Genomic DNA, 12,671 nt, shown 5'->3' with positions numbered 1-12,671 from the left:
CCACTACCTTCCCAGGGTAACCTCAGGCAGGTGGCGCTATTGGGACTCAGTTTCCCAGTCCATAAAACAAGGCTAACACAAGATTGTAAATCAACTATACTCCAATAAAAATTAATTAAAAAAAAAAAAGAGAGAACAGACTTGTGGTTGCTGGAGGAGGGAGTAGCAGAGAGATGGATTAGGAGTTTGGGATTAGCAGATGCAAACTACTACAAATAGTGTGGATAAACAACAAGGTCCTACTGTATAGCACAAGGAACTACATTCAGTATCCTGTAATAAACCATAATGGAAAAGAATATGAAAAAGAATACATATATGTATGACTGAGTCACTTTGCTGTACAGCCAAAATTAACACAATGTTGTAAATCAACTATACTTGAATAAAATAAATTTTTTTAAAAAACCTAAAGCCAGAAACACCTGAAATGCATTCTGTTAGTGCCACAGCATCATATGAATTGCTAAGTCATTATGTGAAAAACAAAATAAGATGAGCTAAACTGAACTAACCTGTAGGAATAGCTAAATGCAGGAATGTACAAGATAAGTAGAAGTCTGAATATCTATCTCTTGAGGACATATTTTCTCCTTGAGCCCTGCCATGTCGCCACTTACTTTTTTATTTAAAACCATAGTTGTTTTAAATCTTCCTACGTTCAGAAATTGTAAACATTTCCAATGCCAGATAGAAAATGAAAAAAATATAGAAAATAAAGGAAGAAAATTAACACAAAATTCAGTGTACAACACAATTGTTTACTTCCAATATTGTTTGAAATGGAATCAGTAGGTTTTTAACATGCAATTCAAAAAACATTCATAGTGTCCTACTGTGGGCTTAGTATAGGACCCCAAAGTCAAATAAGCTCTTTTCCCTGCCTCTATTACATCTGACTTGATCCTTAATTAGATTATTTTCAAACTCATGGAGGCTTTTGAGTGAGAGAAAAAAAAAAAGTCATGTACAAAAGTAGTGATGAAAGAATCTTTGTTCAGTGTAAACAATCTTAATTGCTACATACTTTTCTGAGCAAGTCACTGTTAATAATTATTGGATCCAGGCAGCTTGCATTCAGATTCAGTAACATTTATTGAGGATAGAGCACTTTGCTGAGCTTAGGAAAAACCAGCATCCTCTCCATAAAGGAGACTTCATATGGATGGTGACTTCACAACCAGGATATTGTCTGATGAGCATGGGATCCTAGCAACGCCATCAAGACAGCAGAACCACCTCCAGCTTGGCCAAAAATAATTGCCGAGGGTCCTAGACCCTCAAGGGTCCATGGTTAAAATATTCTTTCCTTTAACATGGCTGAAAACAGGCAGCCCTTTTTTTAAATTCTTTTGGCTGCTTTATCTTCCCTCAGTTCCATGCAGAGTGAACTTGAGCTGAAACAGTTGGTTATGCTATAGATGTGACCATACTAACCTAGCCCCACTCTCCTGAAGCAGCGAGGTCACATCCCATTAAGCCCAGCATGACTCTACTGAGTTACTGTCCTATAACGTCTCAGTCTCCATGGTCAGAAGTCATGCTATTTCGGACCAGGTATTAGCTATGTAAACTACGAAGGTGTGACATCCTCTGGTTCAAGTACCCCACAGGGGCGCTCATTTAGCTGCTGTCCTTGAATGACTTCTATGGGTGCCACTGCTACATTAGTCTCTAAAGATAGTCACAGATTTTGCCATTCATGATGCTAATGGTTCCTTTGAATGGTGCCATTATATTTTGGCTTTGAGGAAACAACCACAGTGATTATTAGCACACCTACTATATGATTATAATCTTTTGGAATACTGACCGATGTGAAATGACAATTCCCTTAATTCAGTTTTTAAGACTTAAACGTTGGTCAAATGCTAAGGCATGGTGTATATCAGGAAGTAGTTCTATTGCCCTTTCAGCCAGGAATAAAAACATGTGTCCTATGAAATTGACTACTTGAAAAAAAATTGGGGAAAATACACACTCATTTTCCAGGGTTAGGATTTTATGTGCAATTTGCCACAGTCTGAGCACTTGTTAAATACCAATAATGTTTCCTTTGTTCAAAGTATTAAATCTTGTTGCAAATCATGTTTTCCTTTAGGCCAAGTGATGACACTATATCTAGCAATTTAAAGTTGTAGCCAAGTAGCTCAAGAGTTAGCATTGAGATGAAATGTTTTTATTCTATTTAGCTAGCCTCTGTGCAATGTTTTGCTTCCTTAAATAGAGATCAACTATCCCCTTGTCAAATAGGTCACCTGAAGGAATGTCTTTGTAAAGGCAACTACCATGGGGCGATGCTAAGAAAAGAAATTGTACAAGGGCAGAGGTAACCTAACAACCCAAGACCCTGGCCCTGCACTGCCACGAAAACCATTATAAAACACATCAACTCCATGCAGGCAGAGACCACAGAATATGGCCAGTAAATGTTAACTGAATGAATGCATAACGAGCTTCATATGCATTCGTCTGGCTTAAGACCCTAGCTTCCACTTGCCCTGTACCAGGGGCAAGATGAAACTAAGGAAACTTGTTAATTAGCACAGTGTGTCTCTTCTATATATGAACAATTTACAGCAGGGCTCTTCTTTTCTGCTGAAGACATTTCTTTGCATTTTTACTATGTGATTTGAAAACTCTTACAATCTACCACAGAAAACAATTGATGTCCAGTTTCGGAGGGCTGTTAGTTTTGTCCTGAGGCAGTAAGATTTGCATAACATGCATAAAATTTGCCTATAAAGATTGCCAGCTAGATTAGTATCTTTATCATTAAAGGGGCATTTAACAGAATGATGATGGATTTAAGAAAACACTGTATGGAAAAATTGCACAGAAACTAAGTGTTATTTTGGTGAAATCACATCCAACTTTTTTTCAATGCGGTTAATCCTGTTGCTGTGAACCAAGATAAACTTCAACACATAAATGTTTTTAAAACTTGAAAGACATGCTGCTGTACTGTAAAACCCAGGAAACCATTCAGAAGAAAGTGTATCCCCATGCTTTCAAAGGCTAGTCATGCAATTGTCACAGGCTTTAAACCTAGAAAAATTTTTATCTCATTTCTTATTTTTAAACTTGGGCATTATATAGTTCACCTTATACAATTGAAAGTTTTATCAGATGTATTTTGGTTGTTTTGCCACTGGCTGCTGCTGTTGGCTTGCATGTATCAGCTTCCTGCACATGCTTGCTGTATTTGACTTTGTGGTCACTTATATTTCTCAATTTTCTCCACTCTCTTGATTTTCCTGGATCCACTCCTCTCTCCATCCATCTTTTTCTATTTCTTTTTTGAGCTCCTTCCCCTCTTCCAGTCTCCCTGAAGGTTGGTGCCGCCTATAGCAGTTCTCGGTACTCGTTCACATTGGATGATCATACCCTTAATATGGGATGGTCCTCAGCTTGTGTGCTCAGGACTCCTGAGTCTTATCTCCAGCCCTAACCTGGTTCTTGAACTCCAGATTCACACATCAAAGCCTTTCCACCCCCAGCCAAGACTGGGGGTATCTTCCCAAATGAGTTAATGACGGTCCCACCCCTACACCTGCAGGGCATCCTAGAAGCCACCTACATCCAATCACTGGGCACTTATTACATCCATTTCTTCCACTCCGTCCCTAGTATCAGTGCATAGTTTAAACAGTCCTCATGCCTCACCTGGATAATTGCACTAGCTTTCTAATCAGTAGCCCTAACTCTTCCTTCAATCTGTGGCCCACACCAAAGTTGGACAGATGTACAGAAAACAAAAAAATCCAACCAACTTTTCCACTGCTTAAAATTGGTCCCCGCGGTCTATGGAGAGTCTAGACAGTGAAGTCCCATCTATTTAAAATGGAATCCAAGTTTCTGCAGGATATGGTTTCTCCCTTCCTCTCTCAACTCATTCCCTCGTTCATCTACTCTCTCTTCACACATTTCTAAGAAACACACTCTTGTATTCCTCCCCAAACACTAGGCTTTGTCATGCTTCTGTGCCTTTTTTCATATTAGCCACTTTGGTGGGAACATTCTTCCCACCTTTCTTATGGATCAGTTGTCATTCATTCTTTGAGTCTAGTGCAGTGCTATTTCTCCCAAGACTCCTTCTCCTGAGCCTTGAGGTTGGCTTCTTCTTTTGTCAAAGCACTCAGGCATAGGTGTGGCTGCCCTATTATACCAGAAATACCTCAACAGCAGAACACACACCTCTTTACATCCCCAGTAACTAGCACAGTTTGAATACATAGAGGATGCCCAATAGATGTCTGTTTAACTAAACTAAAGAAAAATTAAATTTGACTTCATGAAACCAGATGTTAAAGAACTGATATTAACTCATAGGCATTACCTCTTTCTTCTTCAAAATTTCAGAAACTGTTTAAATAAGCTGTACTAGAATTTTTCTAAAGATTAAGCTTACCAGTTTGTTTCTAGAATCTATTTTCTCTTCTGAGGCAACTGAAAAAACATTTTCTCGTCTTCCATCTTTTGGCATCTATCCTGTTCCAGTAATTTGTCAAAGTTTACCAACAGTATTCCTGTCACTTCACCTGCAAGCCCTCTTTGGACCTTGGCATGAAATTTCTCTGAATCTGGAATTGAACTTAGTTTTAAATGATGGTCGTATCTCTTTTGAAAGCTTTACTTCCCACCTTGTCGTATTTCTTTTCCTTACTTCTATTTAAAGAACAATCTCTTTTAAAAGATATAAAAACATATCTGTGGCTGTGGAATCCATTTAGCATAAGTATGATGTGGTCAAAACATCATACTCTCATAATTGCCTGCCCTTAAGAATTATTGCCAGTACCTCAGTTTGTTTAGACAGAGCTAGGGTAAAGATGACTTGGAGATGCTGCTCTTTTCTCAATTTCAACAAATCTCCTGATGCTCAGTATGTAAAGCATCTCAGAAGAGCTTCATGATTTTTCTTCTAAGTGACACTGTCCTCCTCTTACATCGTGTATCACTGTATTCAGAGAGGCTTGATTCTTACATTTTTTTTCTCTAAACAGTGACATAACCCAAATATTTTTTTATCTTTCTTATTTTTCTCCCTTCCCCAATATGACACAGAATGATTTCTCTGCTAAAAAAAAAGTAGATCCCTTGGTCCCAACTTGAAAAAAAAAACTTTTGTAATAAGTTCAAAGTATATCAGAAGTGAGTTAAAACTATCTACTCAACAAATTCTTGGGTACTTATAATACATCAGCCAAGATGTTTCTAAGGGTTCAAAGATATGTGGAATGTGGGCTCTGATCTTGAGATGTTTGTAGGGCTCTGATAAAAACACAGGACAGTGTGTTAGAATGATGGCTTTAACATTTCAGCTTTTCAAAGAGGTGCCAAGTCACAAGACCACTTGGGAAAGGTAATGTGTGTCACCTGCAGTGTGGAGGATACAGTGACCTGGGAACTGGCTTTACCTGGAAAATCTTAATGTAGGTGATAAGCTGATTGGCTGCTTTGATGGATGAACAAAAAAAAAAGGGAATGCATTTAGGATTAGGCAGTGTTCCTAGGGTTTATCAAGGCAAAAATGCCATGGACCAGATGTGAGCCACGCACACAATAGAGAGCCAGAAAGGACCTGTCTTAGGTCTTGTCCAAAAGCGCCATCTAGAGGGATGAACAATCCCCAGCAGAAGCACTGCCGAATGCTAATGGTTAAGGAAGGATTAAGTGACCAGCCAGGATAGAGATGCAGTCATCCTCATCAAAGGGATTGCAGATGAGAAATTCCCAACTATGGGAGTGAGAGATCTCCAAAGAACACACAAAAGTGCCCATGATAAAAAAAGAGGGCCCACAAGAAACAAAATCCGCTATCTTCCATCTTCTAAGACCCGAGAGTGTGCTCATCATGATAAAACCCATCAAGAAAACCCTTTCCTGCTCCTCTTGCCTCTCCTCCCTCCTTCCTGTCTCAAACTCAGCAGTATCAGGGACATCGATCAGCAACAATGGGGAGATGGAGTGAAACTTCCAGGTCAAAAGAGACGATGACTCCCCACCCTTCTCTGAGTGCAGGTCCCCCCCCCCCCCCCAGACCTGCAGTGCACCTGAGGACAGCAACTAGCAAGTGTGACCCATCCCTGCAGTTATAGAGCTTTGCAAAGTGTCAGGGGAGCACAAGGTAAAGAATGACTAACCTGGTAAGGGCATATATGGCCTCCCAGAGCAGGTAACTCAATCAAAGTCTTACAGAAGAAGTGTGTGAAATTAACATGTTGGGAAGGGAGTTTCAGCTCAGAGAACATCACCAGCGAAGACAGAGGCCACGACCACGTGCTCTGCTGACTGCGTGGAGAGCTGTTTAGTGTAACTGGAACACAAGGCACAGGGTCAGGTGTGGTACCTGATGACTCCAAAAAGGAACTGACTCAAGTCAGATTATGAGAGCTCTTATATACCATGATCAAACCTATAGTAAAACTTTCCACAGCATGAAGAGATCAACTAAAATACATCCTGAGCAAATAACTTACTACAGTGGATTTCTACCTTCCAAAATTTAAATTTCATTCCAATATGCTTCTGTGTTGCACTGTGTTTGCCAATGTGTCACCTCTGTAATGTTGATTTTCCATTTACTGACTCAAGGGTCATTCCTCTGCGGTGAGGCTGCTGCTGCCTGGTGTTTACATTTGTTCGCCTCCGGATTTCACAGTCCAAAGAAAAACATTCATTTCCAAACTTTTTCGTGACAGTCTATCTGGTGTAGCTAAACCTTGTGTAAGCTTTGAAGAGTCAGCTAAGTTCATGGGCTGCTTTTTAGAACTGAGTGAACTGGAGGTGGAAGGTTATGTCTGCTTGGCCAAGTCCTGACTTTCTCATTGTCAAATTTTTCCTTCCATTAGATGTGCTGTTCTCTTCCACCTGCCCTCAGGGTCTGATGTCTACCCCTGCTGCTTTCAGCCTTTTCTTTCTAGGGGGCCCCTTCTTTGCCTCTGGGGATAGCATATCTGACATCTCAGCGAACAGGAGCCCCAGAATTTCTGTCTATCTTTGTGAGAAGCAAATGTCATGGGAAAAGGCACAACAGCAGCCCCCGAATTCAGACTGCTGGCTGGACTGCGCCTCAACATGAAGGGCATTTCTCCTCTGAGAAAAAGCCTCCAAAATGCCCCACCATCTTTTCCCAAACAATAGCTGACTTTACCTTGGTTACAAGCTCGTTGGGCAGCTTTCCCCAGTCAGGAGATTGCTTTGTGGGACAGCTCCCTCTTAAAGCAGAAAAATGGGTAGAATCCTAACTGATTTTCTCTCACTGCACACTTCCTAGAATCAAAGCCATGTCATGCGACTCCTTGGCGTGGCCTTTTGTGTGCTTTGTTTGTTTCTCCTCGAGTCTGTGGGACCTGTCAAGTCTGATGATTGTGACAAATACCCAGGCTCCCGCAGGGCCAGAGGAGACAGGAGGCCTGGGAGGCTAAAGCATTCTTAGTGTCTCCTTTCCTGCCTCCCTAGAGCCTGCCCTGCACTTTGGTGATGCTGAGTATCACGCTGATCAAAGTGCTGGCTCCGTGGAGGTTTGTGTCCAGAGGACAGGCACTGACCTTTCCCAAACGTCCTCCGTCACCATACGCTCCAGGAAGACAGAGCCGGAATCAGCAGAAGGTGAGCGGACCATCTTAAAATGTATCGTTATCATGACATGGGTATAGGGCAAGGTCTCGTCTGTCAGTGTGGCACGCCACTCTTTGTGGATGGGCTCTAACTTACAGTTTCTCCTACTGAGCACGTAGAATGACATCTGCTGTTTACAGAATAAATAGAATATTTAAATGGCAGCCTTATGATTCATTCATTAACCACTTGCCTGGGACCAAATTAATTTTCCAAAGTTGAGAATATTTGTAGCTACTATAAGCTGCTCATAAACACTATTTCAAATCAAGGCATACCTGTGATGGCTGAGCGGGTCCCAACTCCTGGGAGATTCCAGGCACCTATTAGCCCCCAGAGAGGGTAGGAGGGTGGAATCTCACTTCCAATTCTCGGGCATTTTCCTTGGCTTCAAGCAGCATGTCCTCCTGTCCCACTCCCTTTTGCCTTTCTTGATGTGGACAATCAAAGCCTGGCTGGCAGTGAGGCTGAATGGTTCTGAACACCAGTTATTGTGGTGAGCCCGCCACTACTTTACCAGGCGGATAAAAAAAAAAAAAAAAAAAAAAACACAGTAGGATTTAGGAGGTAAGAAAGGGAATTTTCCACCTACATTGATACCCACATTTTTTCATTTGCTAGCAGGGACCTTTTAGTCTCCTGGGATGTGGACAGGCAGCACAGTTCAGGATTTGCATCGTATACTTTCAAGGTGCATGAGAATATGTTAAGATAAAAACTAAGTAAAAGCACAAATCCTGCAAATAAAACCCAACAATCTAAAAACCTACACGAACTGACAAGACATAAAGAGAAAATGTATCTATGAAAATGTGAACTCAGTGTCAGCATGTACTCAAGAAACAGTTAAGGAAACTAAAGACAGCTAGTTAGGTTTACAGCCCAGAGCTTGCTCTTGGAAGAATTAACGTTATAACACTTCAGTGAATATATCACATCATACTGTACATGACACCAGTGATGATCATTAAAGTTCTTTTGTTGTGGTGGTGGTGTTGTTTTGCTTCTTTTTTCTTCTTTTTTTTGCTTTCCTTTCTTTTTCCTTTCTTTCCTTTTAATTTCCAGTCAGAGCTATTTCTCACTCTGTATGTCCTTGTGAAATCAAAAGTGAGTAGACCAATTGGCTCCTTGGACTTTTTGGTTTACGGTTGGGAAAAGAAACTAAAATTCATTTAGATGAATCTCTTTGCATACAAATAATGACCCTTCTGCTAGCTCTCAGGTAGGGATGGACTAATAGGAGTAATCTGTGCTTGAGGTGGTGACATGGGTTTAAACAGGAGATATGCAGAGGTAGCAGTTTAGACTTGATAAAACTGTAGAGTCTAGTAAATACCTGATGTCTGCTCAGGTTGCTTAATTAACAGTAATAATTATGCATGTATATTTATACCATTATTATTTATTATATAAATAATTGCCGAGACCAGCTCGGCGACTCAAGGTGAGTGACGGGTGCCGCAAGCTTAAAGAAAACACAGACACAGATTTAAGAGAAAGATGGGACCAGGGGACTCAAGACCTCTAGGATCAAGAGCCTTGCTGATTGATCCCACGTTGCTTTTATTGAGTTCTTGGCATAGCCTAAGGGTCTAACACTTCCAGTTTAGTTCCATAAACAAGGCTATCTTTGAAATAAACACACAAAGGCCTCACATGACTGGGGCAATGATCTTTGCCTCCTGGGTTCGATTTGAGCAGGTGTGGATCTGAGCAGGGTGCAGATCTGAGCTGGGCGTGGAGAGCAAAGCAGCCCTGGGGGCAGGAGACCTCTCTCAGAAGGATTAGGGGTCTGTGCCCCACCCCTGTTGGCCCCTCTGCGACTGTGCCTGTCTTAGGTTGTTCCTCCCCTGAGGAATCTTACCCATCTCTGGCTAACCAGCCATCCTCCAGGGCCAAACAGGGTGATATGAGGTGTGCAAGTGAGAAAGGGGCTGCGCCCCCAGAGAGGGTCAATATTCTGTTTCCACGGTAGCCTATACCCCCATGGTCTCCAAGCCCAGCACCCTTAGCTCCTCCACTGCTCAAGCAGGACATTCTGCAACCAGTCACTTGGCCCACATACTTTAATTACTTTTAGTAACATTTACAAGGTTTCAGAAAGACTTCTGAATGTCTTCCCACAAATAATAATTATAAACTCTATGTACTGGGTACCTACTATTTGCCAGACTCTGTGCTAGTAGTTTTGCTGTATTATCTCTAATCTTCACAACAACCTTGTAAAGTGGCAGTAATTATCCCCATTTTGCAGTTAAAGGAATTTAGAGTCAAATGAAATAGTTGTACAAGTAAGCAGTGGAATTAAGATTTGAATCAAAGTGTATAAGATCCCAAATCCTTTCCCTTACTTTCCTGCCTTGGTATTTTTCACTGTAACCTCTTTAGCTTTTTCTTTTGTTTTGTTTTGTTTTTTTCTTAATTTTTTTTCTTAATATTTAATGGCTTTAAATTTTTTATACAATTTCAAACTTACAGAAAAGTGACAAGTACAACAGAAACACTTTTCTTTCCTGAACCATAGGTTGCCAGTAAATCTGGACCTATCTCTTCAAAAACTTAGAATACAACTCCTCAAAGACATTCTCCTCTATACTCACAATACAAACATAAAATCAGGAAATTAACTGATACGTTACTACAGTCTCATCTTCAGACCTCATTCAAGTTCCACCAGTTGTCCCCCAAATCATTCTTTATAGCAAAAATAGCAGAATCACACATTGTATTTAGTCATCGTGTCGTTCAGTTTTCTTCCATCTGGACGGTTCCTCAACCTTCCTTGATTTTATGACTTTGATATTTTTCAAGATTGCAAACCAGTGGGGAAGGATAAATTGGGAGTTTGGAATTAACATATACACACCAGTATATATAAAATAGATAACCAACAAAGACCTACTGTATAGCACAGGAAACTCTACTCAGTATTCTGTAGTAACCTATATGGGAAAAAAATCTGACAAAGAATAGATATATGTATATGTATAACTGAATCACTTTGCTGTACACCTGAAACTAACACAACATTGTACATAAACTATACTCCAATATAAAATTAAAATTAAAAAAAAAGATTACAAACCAGTTTTGTAAAATATCCCCCAGTTTGGGCTTGTCTTGTGTTTCCTCATGATCAGATTCAGGCTAAGCATCTCCAGCAGGAATATCACAGAGATGGTACCGCATTCTCATTGCATTCTACCCAACGGCACACAATTTCAGTTTACCCCACTATTGGGGGTATTAACTGTGATCACTTGGTTAAGGTGGTCCCTGCCAGGTTTCTTTACTATAAAGTGACTTTTCTTCCTTTGCAGTTAAGAAGTCTTTTATGGAGAGATACTTTGAGATAATGTAAATATTCTATTCCTCCATTTATTTATGTATTTATATCACTCCGGATTTGCTATTTTATTCTCTTGATTGTAATTTGTCATGACATTGGATGACTTTTTAAATAAGTAGCTAAGAAGCAATACGATCAGGTGAGCCAGCTTGAAAAACGTTTAATAACTGAGAAAATGGCAGAAACTTCATGGCTGAGTAAAACTGAGTGGAATGTTGTAAGCTTAAATCAGACGTCTGGCAAAGGTGAATGAGTGACGCCTAGTGTGAAGTCACAATCGTCATCTTAACACTTCCAAATAGAAAAGAGAAGTCCTTTGGTTATGAATTGAAGTTGTCTTCAGAGAGCCTTCGGTCTATCGGTGAGATTTTTGTGGGAGTGCTTGGAAGGTGATGGAGAGCACTGGTGAGGATGGCATATGGTCACTGGTGAGTGCCTATTGTGGCATGTGGTAGAACATGGAAATTTCCCCTTTCTGAGGATCAAGCCAAAAAAAATATGAGTCTGAATGTGCTGTATACATAGGAAAATGCTATAGACCTCCCATTTTTCTCCGAAGGAGAAATTCTGGCAGTGAATCCTACAGTCTCACTCTTGGCTTTTCCTTTCCCACTAGCTGGAATAGATTGTATTGGCATCAGCCGAAAACTGGACTTTGCTCCAGGAGCGCATGTTCAGATGTTCCAAGTGACAATCCTTGATGACCTGGGACAGCCCATCTCCGAGGGTCCAGAGAGGTTTGAATTACTTCTCCAGATGCCTCTGGGTGCAGTGCTTGGAGAACCCAATAAAACCACCATTTTCATCAATGACACCATCACTGACTCTAAGCAGAGTACTTGTCTTTCTTTTGATTGAAAGACTTTAAGGGAGAGGAAACAGCCAAACCATGTCTCCTAACAAGGCAGTTTTCCAGATCTCAGCAACTCTGGGATATCAATGGTATTATATTGTCACTGGTGTTTTAGATATTCTGGTGATATGTACAAATGTAGTTTATGTAACTTCATGAATATATGACGCAGAAGAGGATCGAGCCCACAAAGGATTATTAGACTGTGCTCTTTGTTTTCTTCTGTTTTCTTTTACTTTGTTATCAAGGCCAGTGAAACCCATTGTCATCAATTAAATCAACAGTTAAGAACAAAAGGGTCGACCTTTCTTTGCCAATGGATTCTGGACAGGAAGCACTTTTCAACTACAGAGATACCCTCATCCTCTTTCAGTTTTTCAGGTTGTAGCACTAAGGGTGCCCTTACTGAAATTTGCAGATAAGCCTAAACTTTCTTTTTGCCGATTGCTCGGTTTTCCTCCCTAAGTCTTTATCAGAGCCACTTAGAAGGAAAATCCTTTCATCAGCTCTCCCTTCTTTTGCAAACTCCTTTATAAAAGAAGATAATAAACAGTAAAGTAAAAATGAAAGTGTCACAAGAGAGAAGAAGAGGTGCATAATCCCCAAACGGTCCAATTAGTTCTTCACTCATTTTAAGCTGACAATATAAATCACCATTATTGTGCCTCAGCTAATATTACATAAATTAGATAGAGTTCCCAAAGTATTTTGAAAACCACATCTTTATCTTTTGGGTATTTCTTGTAAAAACTTTTTTAAAATTTGTATTTCAGACATGACTTAACCTATTCTCAAGCCAACATGGCACATGATAGAAGCCATTTCAAGAAACCATCTCCTGGTACC

At 40.4% G+C, this 12,671-nt stretch overlaps 1 protein-coding gene across 1 annotated transcript in view; it reads left to right on the top strand.

Moving 5' to 3' along the window:
* The window catches only part of FREM3 (FRAS1 related extracellular matrix 3), an 81,242-nt gene extending 69,392 nt beyond the window's left edge, over nucleotides 1–11,850 (top strand). Inside the window, exons 7-8 of the mRNA XM_057728197.1 lie at nucleotides 7,465–7,614; nucleotides 11,589–11,850. Coding sequence (XP_057584180.1) covers nucleotides 7,465–7,614; nucleotides 11,589–11,830 — 392 coding nt within the window. The 3' untranslated portion in view covers nucleotides 11,831–11,850. The remainder of the gene's footprint in view (nucleotides 1–7,464; nucleotides 7,615–11,588) is intronic.
* Nucleotides 11,851–12,671: the final 821 nt, after the last annotated feature.

The sequence above is a fragment of the Hippopotamus amphibius genome, chromosome 3 (assembly GCF_030028045.1).
Source record: "Hippopotamus amphibius kiboko isolate mHipAmp2 chromosome 3, mHipAmp2.hap2, whole genome shotgun sequence".
Taxonomy (NCBI): Eukaryota; Metazoa; Chordata; class Mammalia; order Artiodactyla; family Hippopotamidae; genus Hippopotamus; species Hippopotamus amphibius.
Note: the sequence above shows the minus strand (reverse complement) of the source record. Positions and strands in the feature narration are given on the sequence as shown.